The sequence below is a fragment of the Pan paniscus genome, chromosome 1, assembly GCF_029289425.2.
Source record: "Pan paniscus chromosome 1, NHGRI_mPanPan1-v2.0_pri, whole genome shotgun sequence".
NCBI lineage: Eukaryota > Metazoa > Chordata > Mammalia > Primates > Hominidae > Pan > Pan paniscus.
This window is the reverse complement of record NC_073249.2, coordinates 43,842,790-43,859,408: the sequence shown is the minus strand read 5'-3', so window position 1 is coordinate 43,859,408 and position 16,619 is coordinate 43,842,790. Positions and strand designations below refer to the sequence as shown.

Sequence of the window (16,619 nt, the reverse complement as noted above, 5' to 3'; positions counted from 1 at the left end):
AGGTGTTATGCTAGAGGGCATCACTCTTGACAAAGCAGCACTGGCTCCCAACTCTGCCTGCAACATGGGATGAGCCCAGGAAAGGGGTCACAGAGCCCCTCCCTGATCCTGCCGTGGAGCCCAGCTGGCAGCATCCCCTGCCGTGGCTGGGCTGGGTGCCATGTTCTGTGTGGGTGCCAAACCTGGCATGGCTCCTTCCCAAGGAAGGTGGCCCTTGGGGATGCTGTGACTTTCTTGGCTGTGGTGACCAATAAAGGGAGTGCCATCTCTACGCAGACCCATGCAGTCCCTTCCAACCCTGTACAAAGTCAGAAGCCCGAAGTGTGGTCCCAGCTCTGCCCTGTCACCCTCAGTGGCCTCGGGCAGATCGCTTACCTTTCTGAGTCTTGCCTTCTTTGCCTGAAACATGAGGGTGCAGACCAGGGGATTTCCAAAGCCCCCTCTGAGGCTGCTGGTCTGAGGCTCCGACTTTTGCCAGTCCTGCTAACAAGGTGAGCTGTGTGCTGGGGTCCCAAGAGGGGCTCAGCCTCCTGTTCCTCCAAACTGTAGAGCCAGGGGCTTGACCCAGCTGATGGCTGGGTACCTGGTCCCTGCCATGCTGAGATGGGCAAGGAAATCCTAGAATGCCTCAGCCCTGTCAATTAGGAGGAGAACAAGTACCTCGCAAAGAAATGGATGCTGGATTCAAACACTACACAGGCACTGGATGCTCAAGGCTAGAGGTTGGCAAACCATGGCTCTTGGCCAAGTCCCGACTGTTTTTGTATGGCCCATGAGCTAAGAATGATTTTTACATTTTTAAGCAGTCGGTAAAAAGTCAAAAGAAGAAAATAAAGTTTTGTGACCCTTAAAAATTTTATAAAATTCAAATGTTAGTGTTCATAGTAAAGTTTTACTGGTGCGAGGCCAAACTCATTCATTTACATCTTGCCTGTGGGTGCTTTTGTGCTGCAAAGGCAGAGTTGCAGAGTTGCGACAGAGACGATGGCCCGCAAAGCCTAAAATAGTGGCTGTCTGGCCTCTTACAGAAAAGGTTTGCTGACCCCTGCTCAAGGTAATCATAGTTTTCTCCAGGCCTTGCACTAAACTGCTCCAGGATCTCAATCTAAAAGTACTTTCTTTTCATTTAAAAAGAAGTGTTGCTATTTTCTTCTTATGTAAGCAATAAATGTTCATTATGGAAATATTAGAAGATGCAGATAAGCAAAAAGAAGACATTAAAATCACCCATAATTCTACCACCCAGGAATAACTACTGCTGGTGTTTTGACTTACCACCTTCTGGGTTATCTAACAGTGTGCTGTGTTTATATGTGCATGCCTGTGACACATGTGTATATCCTGCATACGTACAGCTTTTACAAACTGTACACATCTGTCCTCTTCACTTAAAAACACATCTTGGCCAGGTGCGGTGGCTCACACCTATAATCCTAGCACTTTGGGAGGCTGAGGCGGGCGGATTACCTGAGTTCAAGAGTTCGAGACTAGCCTGGGTAACATGGTGAAACCCCATCTCTACTAAAATACAAAAAATTAGCTGGGTGTGGTGTCATGCGCTTGTAGTCCCAGCTACTTGGGAGGCTGAGGCAGGAGAATTGCTTGAACCCGGGAGGCAGAAGTTGCACTGAGCCAAGATCACGCCACTGCACTCCAGCCTGGGTGACTCCGTCTCCAAAAGAAAACACACACACACATACCTCTAACTGAACCCTTGGGGGACACACAGGCAGGGTGCCCAGAAGGCAGCTGCACCCAAGCATCTGGAGCTGAGGGGCTTGGTGGGGCCAGGGCTACAGATCTGGAGTCATCAGCACGCGGGTGGTGGTTTCCACTTCGGGAGGGGATGAGGTCACCCAGGAAGCATGCCCAGAGAGGAAGAGCAAAGGGCCAAAGAGAGAATTGTGGGAGTGTTGACATTCAAGGGACAGGTAGAGGAAGTAAGTCCACCAGACCCGGGAGGAAGGAAGAAGCAGGAGGAGACCCAGGCAGCCAAAGGGAGTGGAATCCGAGGCCCAGGGCCCAGGACAGTGCCTGGCGCTGAGCAGGTGCTTGTGAAATGAGTGAGTGACTTTGAGGAGGCTGAACCCTGGTGAGTGAGTGACACTGATCAAAGACATTTAGAGAACAGTTGAACAACTATGAGATGTTCAGAGGCCTGGGGGAGGCCATGCAGGCCAAGGAGGCCTCCTGGGCCCAGCCTGGTGGGAGGGAGGCCATGCGGAGTGTGAGGAGCGAGAGGTGGGGCAATCCAAGTGACCAGAAGCTGGGAGCTGGTCAGAGGAGCCCAGTGGAGTTCTTGGCGGTGACATGAAGCTGCTTTTTTTAAGCTAGTCTCTCAGATTGGAATGAGGAAAGCTGGAGACGACCAGCCAGGGGTTCTTGTCAGAATGTGGGCACTGGGCGGCGTGGGCCAGCTGGTGGGGGTGGAGTATAAATAGGAATATGGTTTAGAGATGCTGGGAAATCCTCCCCATTCCCTCCCTCCTCATGAGACTGAGAGGTCCCCAGGGATGCCAGGCTCAAAGGCCCCTGCAGTTCTGTTGCCAAAGTTGGGCATGGAGAGAAACCCAGAGACAGGACTGAAGGTCCCATGACAGGCCAGCAGGAGAGCTGGACACAGGATATCTGGCTGAGAGAGGGCTATTGGGTGGGTGAACTCAACACTCTTCTTTTCTTCTCCAATTTATTGTATAAAAGATGGTAGGCGCCAGTTTCTGTGCCAGAGCAAGTGGAGAGGAAACAAGCTGTTTCCTCTGGTATTTAAGGAAGACCTAAGGAAAGGTTCCAGACTTTGGGGTCTCAAAAACACAGGACAGTTGGGGAAGGACCTTCCTTGAGTGTCTTTAAAGAGGGCTGATAAAAGGAGCAGAGAGGGCTCCTCTGGCTGGGAGAGTAAGGCGGGCTTTCTCTGGAGGCAGGAGGATGGGGGAGATGGAGGCCAGGCCTATCCTGGCCCTTGCCCCTTGCTCTGGTCTCTGATCTGGGATGTTCTGTACGCCCAGGACCAGAACTGACAGAAGGGCTCCTTGTCCCATCTTATCACTTGGACATCCTGAGCCTCCTCAGAGAGTGCAGACAAGCTTTAGCTGGGCCCCCAAAAAAGGTCAAAAGGAAAATACCAGAAGATGCAATATGCACCTCTATTCCTTAAGCCTCAGGAAGCCAGAGAGCAGCAGGGTGGACATCAGTAGGACTGAAGTGGAGCCACACAGAGGGACTAGATGGGAGGTCGTGTGGGGTCAGAAAGGGTCATCTGTAGGGGTCAAGGCCAACATCTGAGCCTGAGTAGTGCACCTGCCCTACAAGGCTCTGAGAATCTTCCCTGAGTGATAGAGCCAGGAAGAGGGCCACAGGCCCCTCCGAACCCCTTCCCCACAGCCCTGGAGGCCCTAGCTCAATGCATGTTGCAGGAGGAACTTCTCATTCGGGTTCTTCTCATTCTGGTCCACCCCTCACTGTAGGATGGTGCCTCCAGCCCAAAAACCTCCACAGACCTCACTGGGGGAGTAATTGCTGGGCAGGACACTGCCCCCACTGCCTCAGCCCATCTCCCACTGCTGTTGGGCCACATGCTGGCTAGAGGAAGAGGGTCAGGTTTCAGCTGAGGCCTCGAGTCCAGCTTTCATATATCATTTGCTGGTCATTTGAGGGCTCACTTTGTCTTAGGCTTTGGGTCAGGCTCTGGGGGTGCAATGACGAGTCACGCCACAGTGCTTGCCCTTAAAAAGCCCACAGGCAAACTAGGGAAATGACAAGTAAACAGTTACAGGACAGGGAGCCAAGTGCCCTGCCTTGGGATGTCAGAAAGCTGTGGGAGCACAGAAGAGGGACCATCACCTGGCTGGGGACAGTGGAGTTTCGGGCTAGAGGAGATGCAGAGGTCCCCATGGCAGGATGAGTAGCACGTTGTTGGTTTCTCCCTAGTCCCCCGTCCATCTGCTTGGGTACCAATCCCTGTATTCCTGTTCCCTCTGAAACCCAAGAAAACTGAGGAGGAAGCATGCCCCGGGGAGTCTGGGGCTGGGTGACTGGACAGTCTAGGCTTACTCTAGTGTGCCCAGAAAGAGGACAGGGCCAGGCCCACCCCAATCATGCTCAAGTCTAACTAGGACAGGAGATGGCCTAATGAGAAGATACACCTAGAAACAGGTCCCTGGCCTGCCTGAAAGTGGAAGGAAAGGCACCAACATTTATTGCACGTGGCAGTGTGTCCTGGATCTTAAAGGTGACTAAGATACAGTCTTTGTCCTTGAGGGATCTAATGTTTCCATATCTGTAGAGGAAAGAGGTTTAAACAAGTCGTCATGAAGCAGTGGCTCGATGGCCTCATTCAGTCACTTGTTCATTCGTTCCACAAATGCTGAGTACCTGGTGGGCTCCTTACTCTGTGTAAGGCATCAGGGAAACAAAAATGTTAAGGCCCCATTCTTGTCCTGAAGGATCTCACAGTCTAGTTATGAGTGTGTGCTGGCTGCTCTGGAAGGGACAAGGAGGAAGCATCTCATTCTACCTAGAGGAAGGAGGTGTGGTCATGCACAGTCTCCCAGGGGAAGTGACCCGTGAGTTGAGTTTGGGAGTGGTTTTACCGAGGGAAAAATTGAGGAAGGGCATCCCAGGCCAAATGATTGCAAAGCTGTGGGGTGTGAGTGGAGTTTGCTCTGGGAATGCCAGGTACATTTGATAAAACCAGACCTTCTGGGGAGGGGTGAGAGCTGAGGCTCAAGAAGACAGGGATCCAAAAGCCTGGTCTGCCAGGCCCTGGAATTTGAACTTTTTCCTGAAGGCAGTGTTAGCTTTGAAGGATTTTTTTTTTTTTTTTTTTTTTTTTTTTTTTTTTTGAGATGGAGTCTCGCTGCAACACCCAGGCTGGAGTGCAGTGGCACCATTTCGGCTCACCGCAAACTCTGCCTCCTGGGTTCAAGCGATACTCCTGCCTCAGCCTCCCAAGTAGCTGGGATTACAGGCGTGTGCCACCATGCCCAGCTGATTTTTGTATTTTTAGTAGAGACAGGGTTTCACCATATTGGCCAGTCTGGTCTTGAACTCCCGACCTCAGGTGATCCACCCACCTTGACTTCCCAAAGTGCTGGGATTACAGACATGAGCCACCGCGCCTAGCCACTTTGAAAGATTTTAAATGGGCAAGCGACATCATCAGAAAGCAGCTGAGAAAGTTAAGTCTAGGACGCTGATGGCAGTTGGATTGGAGGCCAAGTATTATTCTCAATTAGCAGCAAGGAAACTGAGGCATGGGGTGTTTTCTCAGGTCACAGCTACTAAGTGGGGTTTCTTCCATGACACCAAACTGCAGAGAATTTTGGAGAGCAAGGCTAGACACCGTGTGTTCCTCACTGCAGGACATTTCTGATTGGAGTGAGACTCTAGGAGACAATGGCGTATTTGTCTGGAGCAAGGGCGACCCTGATCCCCACTTTGCCTCCTGAGCAGACATCCAACAGGTTTGCCCAAATTGCTCCCGGAAGGCCTTCCCCGCCTACTTCCTGCATTCCAAACAGAGGCTGTGGGAATCCTCTTGGAGCTCCGGGACTGTCCAGAGCATCTGTTTGTTGGCAGGGTGACTGCAGGCCTGGCTATCCTCATTTCTGGCCACTCTGAAGGTTTCAGGCCTGCAGCCTCTCTCATCCAGGCTGGGGCAGGGCAAGGTTGTGAGGAGGCCCCAAGGCTTCTGCTGCTGACGCCACCACAGCTCCAGGCAGCTAAGGGGTGACTGGCTTCCCCTGAGGTTTGTCCCAGGCTCCTGGAAACTAAGGCCTCCAGCTGTGCAGAACAGGGTCAGCTGGAGGATGAAGGAAGAGATGGTATCTGCAGGCTCCCAGCAGGCACAGTTCTCCCTGGGAGGAGGGAGTGTCTCTGAGGTCCTAGCTCATGACGTCTGCAAACTTGGTCAGCCATGGCCTCTAGTTCTTTGAAATTCACCCAAGGGCCAAAGTGGCTGAGTGACCGAGGCAGGGGCAGGGACTGGGAGATAGGGTGTCATAGGGATCCTGGCTGGTGGTCAGCCTTCGTGACTGAAGGGCAGACCCTCTGGGCTTCAGAAAGTGGGCAGCCACAAGTTACATCCCCCAACCCCTGCCCCTGGGCCCACAGAGACCAAGATTGAAAAGAAAAGCAAACAAAACAAAAAGAGGGACTTGGGGATGCATCTAACATGTGCCTGGAACACAGCAGGTGCTCCACATGTGCCTGTAAAGCAGACACATGCCTGCCGTATGCCACCAGCACCAGGCATAGAGACCAACGTGCTCCAGATGAGGGAGACAGGTGAAAAGTCACGCCCCATTGAAGGAGGGGCACCTGGTGGTCCTGGGGGTGGGGTGGGGTGAGTTCCAGGAAGCTCCTGAAGGCCCCAGAGACTTGTACAGCATGCAGGGGCAATGAAGAGGGGCAAAGCCAGAGACGAAGGGGCCCCAGATCTTGAAGGGCCTTTGGGTGCAGGCTGGGGAATCGGGGCTTTGTTCAAGAGGAAGGCAAAGAGGCTTCTTGAAGGGGTTTGCTGAGAGAAGACTCCAGTCCTGGCCCCAGTAGCTTGAGAAGTGAAGCTGACTTTCCCGCCCTCCAGTCTACAGCATCCCAGATTCCTGGGATGCTCTGTCAACCTCCTTCTCCACCTCCATGGTCTCCAGGTCAAGGTCTCTCAGGGGTCCAGCCCCAAGGCAGGTATTAGGTCTGTGGCCTGGCACAGGTTGTCCCAGCAGTCAGTGGGCTGGGAATCTGCCCTGTCTGGACACTGGGGCCCTGGGGCTGGCCTGGCCTGCTCTGTGGAGCTTTCTTTCCTCCTAAGATAGAAGATGGGGCTTGTCTGCCAGTAGCCGGGGTTCCCTGCCTTGCACGGGCCCCACCCTGCGTGGCCCTGCAGTTGTCTAAGTAGGGGGGACCCTGCCTCCCTGGCCCTTCTCCCCCTCACATCTGCCAAGAGATGATCCTGCTCCCTGTCTCCTGGCCCTCTTCCATCTCGGGATCCAAAAGCACCTTGCGATAAGGAAGTCTGCAGGGATGTTTGATGAAGTTTATATGAGGACTCTTTTTGTCTGGGCAGTAGCTTGAGAGAGGAGAGCCAAGCTTTGCTGGACATCTTCCCTGTGCCAGTGGTGTGTTGTGTTGGCTCACCCAGCATGTTCGCTCAGATACCACTGTACATTGAAAATGTCACCTGCCCAACATCCAACTCCTGGTCTTCCCACTGAAACCACTACTCCCAGAATGCCTTGTCTCCTCCAGTGACTATTCTATCTCTCCACTCCGGCTGCTTGGCCAAAACCCTGCTGCAGAGTCATGCTTGACTCTTTTCTCACCCACAACATACAATCCATCTGCAGAGCTCTTTGCCTCCACCTTCAAAATATAGCCCAAATCCAGCCACTTCTCACCACCTCCACTGTCCCCCGCTGGTCCCAGCCACCATCAAGCTCTCTCCCCTGGGCCTCAGCAGCAGCCTCCTGCCCAGGCTCCCTGCTCTCCCCTTGCTCCCCTTGTCTGTTCTCAACACAGCAGCGTGTTAAAGCCTCAGTTTGATCATGTCACTCATCCGTTCAAACCCTCCTTACCCCTCGAGGCCCAACACAGCTGCTCCGCACTCCCATCCAGCATCTTCCCCAGCCACATCATCGTCCTGCAGTGAATCAGACTCACTTCTGCCTCAGGACCTTTGCCCCTGCTGTTCCCTTGTTGACCTGCTTCTCCCAGACCCTGCATGACTGACCCCCTCACCTTACACCTACTCTGGATTTCTCCTGAGATGTCACCTGCTTCTTGGGGAGGCCTTCTTGACCACCCTACTTAAACTTGCAACTGCACTTCCCACACCTTCCCTCTTTCCTGCATGAATTCCCATCATTGCACTTGTCACCATCCATCATACTGTGTATTCATTCTGTTTATTGTCCGCACCCCCCTACCCCTGTTAGAAGGTATTAGGAAAGGAATTAATGTCTATTTCATTCATCTGTGGATTCTCAGGGTCTACAACAGTGCCTGGCATGCAGCAGGTGTTCAATAATTGTTGAATGAATGAATGGAGCCAGGGGTGAGAGGGGTTTTATCACGTCATTGCGATTCCATAGCCTGCTAGTGGTAGCACCAAAGTTTGAAACTGAGTTTGTTTGGCATGCAGTTCAGAGTAGGAGAAAACAGTCAAGCCTAGGCCACAGGGAAGGGGCAAGGGCGGGGAGGGCTCCAGGTAGGAGAAGAAAGGAGCAATATGGTCACGTTTGTGCACTTGGCAACAACCAGGAAACTGCTGCGTGATTCTGAGCAAGCCATTTCCCCTCTTGGATGTTCAGCATCTTCACTGGGCAAGGGATGGGGATGGAGGCTGTGTGAGCGTCTTCCCCTGCTAACATTCTGGGAGGCCAGCCCTGCTCACTGGGGGCACAGTGGCCTCTGGCAAGTGCTGGCTTTCTTCCCAGCCTGGCTCCTCCTTCCTCCTTCTGTGCCCCCCATGGCTCTGGCACCAGCAGGAGGTTCTGGGCCAGCTGCTGTGTCCCTGGGAAGAAGCAACTGGAGCTGGCTGAGCTTTATGACTTACCTGGGCAGGGAGGTGGGAGGGGAGGCTGGCTGGGGTCTGCCTGCCCACCCTGCAGCTCCTCAGTGGGACTCTGCTCCTTCAACTTCCTCCACCCCCCACTGCCAGGCCAGTATCCCTGGACACTCATCGCCCTCTTCCCCTGGCACCAATTGCACGGGGACAGCCCCAGATGGCTCCTTGGTCTGGGGACAAAGGCTGTGCTGTGCCTGGCCCTGGGCTGGCCTCAGGCTGGTCATACTGAGCCCTTCTGTCCCCACTTGGGGGTGAGGGGTAGATAGCACTAAGGTGACAGGCCTTTTTCCTGTCTCCCTTCCCCCTCGACCCCCAAATCTGAGGAGCTGACTCTCCCAAGGGAAAAATGACAGAGGCATCTTGTGTCTTGACCTAGGGAACAACAGACTATTCACTGCCCAGTCTGCCCTGTCACACCCAAGACCCTGCTGGGTTCAATGCCCTGATTGTCCCCAGCAGAGAGAGACATCCACTCTGCTGTGGTCACCACCCCCACCGCCTGCTCCCCTGTCACCATCAGGAAGTCCATCCTACATCTGACCTCCATCCTTCCATCAGGAAGTCCATCCTACATCTGACCTCCATCCTTCCATCAGGAAATCCATCCTACATCTGACCCCCATCCCTTCTGCTGCTGTGACAGCCACTTCCTCTCAGGCTCCTGTCCTGCGGGTGGAGAACAGCTGGTCCCCATCGCCTGCACTGCTTGGCCTCACATTCCTGCTCCAGTCAGCTGCCTCTGGCCTCACCCTTCCTCCAGCTCCCAGCCCCACTGTCCTCCCCACCCCAGGCACAGGCTGGTGGCTCCTTGCTCCTCACTGAACCTTAGGGAGAGCAGGTGTGACTCAGGGCTGAATCTCTTTTGTCTTGCAGAAATGGGGGGCCTCCTTCCCGGAGGCTTTTAATGAGCTCCCCTCCCCTCACCCTACAAGCAAGAGCAAGGGTGTGAGATTTATGGTTGCTACTTGTAGATTCCTGAGCCGCAAATCCAACATGCCATCCCATAAATCCCAGACTGCAGGACGGTTTTATGGGGAAGCCCTGTTTTTAGAAAGGGGTGTGGCTGGTCTGCCTCCTGGCAGAGCTCAGACCTCAGGGAGCCAAGTGCCTGCCTCTCCCCACCCCCAGAGAACAACCATGACAAAGCACGGGGACACTGGGGACATCAGTTGGTGTGGTGCAGATGCACTGGCTTCCAGGACAGAGAGACTTCCTCTCCTGTGGGGGGCCTCCTGCTTCCCTCCCCTGCTCTGAGGATCCCCCGTCTCAGCACAGGAGGGTGGCCTGGAAGCCTGGGCAGATAATTGTCCCTGACCTGGACCTTAGATGTTTTCCTGGTCACCACTCCAGGTGTACATCATTGGAGATGTTTTTTCAAATGCATTTTCCCAGGCACCATTCTCAGAACCTCAGTTCCAGAATCTCAGGGTAAGACCTAGGAATCTGAATTTTTTTACAATGCTCCCTGGTGATTCTGATGTTCAGCTATCTTTGAAAATAATTGGCTGAGTGCTGTGGCTCATGCCTGTAATCCCAGCACTTTGGGAGGCCGAGGAGGGGCAGATCACTTGAGGTCAGGAGTTCGAGACCAGCCTGGCCAACATGGCGAAATCCTGTCTCTACTGAAAACACAAAAATTAGCCCGGTGTGGTGGCGCGGGCCTGTAATCCCAGCTACTCAGGAGGCTGAGGCATGAGAATCGCTTGAGCTCGGAAGGTGGAGGTTGCAGTGAGCCAAGATCACACCACTGCACTCCAGCTTGGGTGATAGAGCACGACTCTATCTCAAAAAAAAAAAAGAAAAAAGGAAAAAAGAAAATAATTGATCTTTACAAGGAGCCATCTCCACTCTCCTATCTTGCTCGGAAATGGGAGTCACCAGGTAGGTGTGTCTGGGTCCTCTTGTCACTGGGACCCATACCCCCTGCCACCATCATGAAGCCTCCAGATTAGATCTCTGTGGCCTGAATGCTATACACAAGTGTGAGGCATGGTGGCTGCCCTCTGGAAGCTTCCTGTCTGCAAGAGTCCTGCAGACAGCAGGCCTGAGACATTGCACAGAGCCACGGAGGAGCGGCTGAAGATGACTGACAGGAAGGAGTTTAGGGATGGGGAATCAGGAAAGTCCAAGGCTGGTGGGCTCTGCCAAGGAAGCCAGAGGAAGCGCTTTCAGCTACCTTCTCATCAAAGGAGGCATCACCAGCCCCTGAGTTTCTTGAGAATGGGGACCACCCTTTACTTGCCTCTGAAACCCTCATGCCTGGCACAATGCTGGCGCATAGTAGGTGCTCAGTTTTTTGGTTTGTTTGTTTTTTAAGACAGAGTCTTGCTCTGTCGCCCAGACTGGAGTGCAATGGTGCAATCTCCACTCACTGCAACCTCCACCTCCAGGGTTCAAGCAATCCTCCTGCTTCAGCCTCCCAAGTAACTGGGATCACAGGCGCACACCACCATGCCCAGCTAATTTTTTTGTATTTTTAGTAGAGACAGGGTTTCGCCATGTTGGCCAGGCTGGTCTCAAACTCCTGACCTCAAGTAATGCACCTGCCTCAGCCTCCCAAAGTGCTGGGATTACAGGCATGAGCCACCATGCCCAGCCAGTTCATTTGTTGAGTGGAACTGAGTGAGACTTCAGGGCCCACTGACAGAGATGGGCCTGCCTAGCACTGCAGACCCGAGGCCTCCACTCTGAAAGGTGCCAGCCCGCTAAAGGAATGAAGGAGAGCCTGTTCATACCCAGCCATGAGGATCAGGGCAGCTGGAGGGCCACCACTGAGCTGTGTTTGGGGGCAGCCAGGAGCATGCGCTGCCAGACAGAGGACCCTTTCCAGGCTGGCTGAGGACAGAAGGATGTGATCATTAAGCAAAGCCAACATGTTACTGACCCATAATCCCTTAAACCAGGAGGATTCGGGAAGGGCCTGGTCGCCTTGGCAACTAGGTGCTGGCCAGTCGCAAGGCTGAGAGCATCCTCCAGGAGTGGGCTGTGCCTGGTGCTGGTGCATGGGTAACAGCTGGGAGCGGGTGCAGGGCGGCCCATCATAGGGCTCACCCCCTGGTGCCTTCTTGCCAGCATGGGTGGAAGCCCTTGTGAGGCCTCAAGGGCAGTGTGTGCAGAGCAGGACGAGAGGGGGGCTGCTCTGAGCATGTAAGAAACCATGAAGGGAAGTGGAGGGGAGGTGAGACAGCGCTGCTCTGGGTTTTCAGGGCAGGAGGGAGAAGGGAGGGTCTGCAGGAAGAAGCAGTTGCATGGGTCTCATTGGGTGGCCAGCAGGGCATCCTCTAATTCAGAGGGCACGAGGAGCTGGGTAGCCTGAAGAAGAAAGCTTTCATGGTTGGGGACAGGACCGTGGGGGTGGGCAGAGCAGCTTACCCCGCTCCTCCATGGTGTTCTCGGTAGGGGATACCTGCCTGCTTGGAGGGCTCTGGCATGGGAAAAGGCCAGCAGGGATCAAGCCTCATCTTCCCTAGGGCTCGACTCTATTAATGGCAAGCTTCCGTGTTTCCCCTGAGACCTTCCACTGCTCCTGACCTCCTGTATTTCAGCTGGAGAGGAGGTGCAGCTGGCCAGCTCTGATGCACTCTTCCCTTCCTCCTCCTTTTCCCCTCTTGCCTCCTGGGGCATGCCAGAGCAGAGACCTTCAGGTGTCAGTATCAGAGGTGAAATGAGGTTTGGACCCAATCATGTCCCAAGGGTGTTGGCCAAGCTGACATTCAGTTTACGGGCCTTGGTCAGTAAGATTTATTGGCTGTTGACACATTCAAGCCCTTGGACACAAGTTGGTAAATTTCTGCTGGTCCAAGGACTGCCTGGTTCTGGCACCCTCCCTGCCACCCCAGCCCTTCCCCCAGAACTCTCTAGACCTCCAGCAGCTAAAGGGCTTAGGTCTGGGGGGCCTTCAGGATCCTCTTTGCACATCATGCCTGCTATTATGACCAATACTTTGCTGGACTAGGTGATCCATAGAGAACTGCACAGGGTGTGGCGGGGCGGGCGGTGGGCAGTGGAGGCAGTGCTGAGAGTCACTGGGGGGAGGAAGGTGACTGGGAAGAAGAGGGTGAACACCCACCCTCAGAGGGGTCAAACTTTGCAGAAGACACAACCCCGGCTCCCAGTGATGGTGGCATACAGGGCGACAGAGCTTGATGAGAGAGCTGAATTCCCAGTGGGTGGAGACCTGGACTGGTTGCCTTGTTCTTTTCAACTGCTCTTCTCACACTTCCCATCTCAGGACCCGGCTGCCCAGTCCCTCATGATCATGAACAAGATGAAGAACTTTAAGCGCCGTTTCTCCCTGTCAGTGCCCCGCACTGAGACCATTGAAGAATCCTTGGCTGAATTCACGGAGCAATTCAACCAGCTCCACAACCGGCGGAATGAGGGTGAGGGGTCTGGGCCCACCCAGCACCTCTCCCACCTACCAGACACTCCCCAGTCACCTTCCCCTCCCCGCCCACCCCTTCCCCACTGGCCTTAGGGGAGGAGCACAGCGCTGGGGGAGGGGGGCTACCCTTCTCTCCCTCAGGGCAGAGAGGCAGGGAGGGGAGCTGACGCCTGTCCCTCTTAGACTTGCAGCTCGGTCCTCTTGGCAGAGACCCCCCGCAGGAGTGCAGCACCTTCTCCCCAACAGACAGCGGGGAGGAGCCGGGGCAGCTGTCCCCTGGCGTGCAGTTCCAGCGGCGGCAGAACCAGCGCCGCTTCTCCATGGAGGTGAGGGCCTCTGGAGCTCTGCCCCGGCAGGTGGCAGGATGCACGCACAAGGGTGTGCACAGGAGGGCAGCTGCCTTAGAGCCAGACTTTGTGAGTTCAAATTCCACCTCTGCCATTCATTAGCTCTGTGACTTTGAGCAAGTTACTCAACCTCTGTGCACCATGGTGTCCTTGTCTTTAAAATGGTCATCATGGATTAAATGGGTTTATCTATGCCAAGTGCTTAGAACATTCCTGAATTTAGCAAGGGCTAGACAATTTGACTATTTGATCCACACACATATGCCTAAGTATATGAAAAAATATACTTACAGAATCGGTGCCTGTAAGGGCATGAGACTGATGTTGCACAGATGGTGATACTGTGGCCCAGAGAGGCAGAGAGTGACCTGGCTGTGCTAAGGTCACACAGCAGCCCCGGGTGTTCACGTGTATGTCTTGAGCACACACTGGGAGCAGCTGTGAGCCTGGGGTCACAGCCTGTGATTGGGCTCTGAATGGTTGTTCTGCAGGGAACGCTAGGTCCAGAGTGAAAGTCTGGAGCCCCACAGCCCTAGCTACCCTGAAGCCAACAGTGGTGTCCCCATCTCATCCCTGTCACCACAGGACGTCAGCAAGAGGCTCTCTCTGCCCATGGATATCCGCCTGCCCCAGGAATTCCTACAGAAGCTACAGATGGAGAGCCCAGATCTGCCCAAGCCGCTCAGCCGCATGTCCCGCCGGGCCTCCCTGGTGAGTCCCAAGAGGGTCAGAGGACACAAGGTGGGGTGATATGCCCTCCCCAGCATGGGCATATCAGTCCCAGCTGAGGCCTAGATGGGATTTCGAGGAAGATTCCTGGGCCTCTGGTGCCACCTGCTGGCTTGGGTGCATTCAACTAGCTCGTCCTCCTACATCAACATCCATTTCCTAGATGGGTCTCACTTGGGCTGGAATGGGACTCTAAGCCCACAGTGGGTCCCACGGTCTCCACATGGTTAAGATCAATAGGCCAGCTGGCATGTGCCTTCCAGTCCTAACTGCCTATCAGAGCTGTTTGGGACATCTTACCAAACACAGACTCTACCTCCAGACACCTATAGAATCAGCCTCTCCGGCTAGGGGGTCCAGGAATCCGTCTTGTTAAGGGTTGGATACACCTGAGCTAGAAGTGCGCTGATGAGAGACACAGTCAGAGAGGTGGATTCTGAACTGGACACTCAAGGTACAATGGGAAAAAAGGCAGCACTCACTCTGGAGGAGCTCGTGGTCTCAGTCGGAGACACAGGTAGTCAAGATGTGCAACAATCCCAGGTGCCACAGCTCTGGGCTCTACACTCTTGGCTGTCCTGGGAGGAAGAAACTCACACTTTCACGAGCTCTGTCCTTTATCACAGGGATAAAGGGAAAAGGAGCCCCTTCCACCATGGAGTCTCATCCCTTCCCTCCCAGAGGCTGGAGTTGGGGGAGGCGTCATGTCTGTGGAGCTGCTAAGGGCTTCAAGCTCACGGCATTCTATGTCTCTCCCTCTCAGTCAGACATTGGCTTTGGGAAACTGGAAACATACGTGAAACTGGACAAACTGGGAGAGGTAAGACGCTGGGTTTGGTCTTCTCCGAATAGCCAGGCAGGATGGCTTGGAGGAGGGGCAGACCTCCCTAGTCGGCCCTCTCTGGTCGGCCCTCTCTGGTTGGCCCTCTCCTGGCCCCTGCCCCATAGAGGTGCACAGTCTCGGCCGTGCGCTCTGGCCCAGCCTTTGGCAGGGATTGAAGTGAGCTCAGATCCTGAAGGAGGGCGTGAGGATAGAGTAGCCATGGCCCTGGGCAGAATCCAGTCTTTTTTTTTTCTGCAAGTCCTTCTTGCCTGGGTTCAAAACCTAGCTCCACCATTTACTAGCTCTGTGACCTTTGGTGAGTTACATGACCTCTCTGTGTGCCTCAATTTCTTCCTCTGTCCAATGAGACAGTAATTGTCCTATCACATAGGGTTATTGTGAGGATTGGGCAGGTTACTGTAATCAGCTTATGTACGGCACACAGACAATGCCTGGCACATAGGAAGTGCTGTGTCACTTAGCTATTTCTGTTGTCACTGTGCAGAGGCCTGGGGTGGGTGAAGGTTTATAGAGAGAGGGAACACACAGCCCTTTCCCTCCAGGAGCCCAAAGAGGTGACCTCTGTGTAAACATCAGCATCGTATAAGGAAGAAAAAACCTGGTGTTATCATAGAGGGGCACGCGGCGTGCTGGGGCTTAGAGGAAGGACGGATTCACTCTGACTGGGGAGTCATTAGGGACGCTTCCTGGAGGAAATAGGCTTTGGAGGAAACAGCATGTCAGTAAAGGGAGGAAGAGCACTCAGGCCCCAGTCGTAGCCCAGGCAGAGGCACAAATGGGGAGGCACTGGACAGAGGCCAGCAGCACCTGAATGTGCCTGGGGCCGCTGCGGCCCTCCATCCCAGGGCACCTATGCCACAGTCTTCAAAGGGCGCAGCAAACTGACGGAGAACCTTGTGGCCCTGAAAGAGATCCGGCTGGAGCACGAGGAGGGAGCGCCCTGCACTGCCATCCGAGAGGGTACAGCATCCTAGGCTCCCACGCTCCCCTGGGGGCTTCAGGAGGAGGGGTTCACCAGCCTGCACCCTTGTGGGAGCTGGGGGTGGAGGATCATTGCTGGAATGGGACTCCTGGCGCTGACCCCAAGAAAAGAGGGTATGGGGATACATGGGGTCCTAGGGACTCAGGTGGACCTGTCTCCTCACAGTGTCTCTGCTGAAGAACCTGAAGCACGCCAATATTGTGACCCTGCATGACCTCATCCACACAGATCGGTCCCTCACCCTGGTGTTTGAGTACCTGGTGAGAGTCTGGCTGGGGCTGGCCGCCTCTCCCTCTTGTGGTGGAAACGGGGTGTGGGTAGAGGAGTGGGAAGCTGAGGGAGTGGGAGTAGTGGGATGAGGGCGACCCAGGCCTTGTTCTGGAATCAGATTTTCAGATGCTCCCGTGCAGGAGTGGGCCAAGAGCTCAGGCTTACGGGTGGCTCGAGCCAGGGACCTGTCCCACTAGTGGGCATGGGCCCTTCCCAGGGAGGGGCTTCCTCTCCTCAGCCTGTGTCTAGGCTTCTGGCCAGGGGTCAGCGTGGGGCAGGACTGAGCCACGCTCTGTGTTCCAGGACAGTGACCTGAAGCAGTATCTGGACCACTGTGGGAACCTCATGAGCATGCACAACGTCAAGGTGAGGCCTCGGGGGCAGGGTCCCCCCATCTTGGCAGCCACCTGTCCAGAAGCCCAGTGTGGGGACCCACTCTCACCACCAGGGATCCGGCTGCTGAGGTGGCTCAGACCTTCCCACGTAGGAAAGAGGGAGAGGGC

General features: G+C 54.6%; 1 protein-coding gene across 6 annotated transcripts in view; it reads left to right on the top strand.

The window, feature by feature from the left end:
• CDK18 (cyclin dependent kinase 18) overlaps nucleotides 1–16,619 on the top strand; it is a 28,197-nt gene that overhangs the window by 5,777 nt on the left and 5,801 nt on the right. For 3 of the 6 annotated variants that reach the window (XM_057301503.2, XM_055109094.2, XM_055109091.2), the window contains exons 2-8: nucleotides 12,792–12,942; nucleotides 13,128–13,360; nucleotides 13,877–14,002; nucleotides 14,784–14,840; nucleotides 15,710–15,824; nucleotides 16,012–16,106; nucleotides 16,420–16,482. In XM_057301503.2, coding sequence (XP_057157486.2) covers nucleotides 12,813–12,942; nucleotides 13,128–13,360; nucleotides 13,877–14,002; nucleotides 14,784–14,840; nucleotides 15,710–15,824; nucleotides 16,012–16,106; nucleotides 16,420–16,482 — 819 coding nt within the window. In that variant the 5' untranslated portion in view covers nucleotides 12,792–12,812. The remainder of the gene's footprint in view (nucleotides 1–12,791; nucleotides 12,943–13,127; nucleotides 13,361–13,876; nucleotides 14,003–14,783; nucleotides 14,841–15,709; nucleotides 15,825–16,011; nucleotides 16,107–16,419; nucleotides 16,483–16,619) is intronic. The other 3 variants (XM_057301505.2, XM_003822947.5, XM_055109110.2) reach the window with 1 other exon arrangement.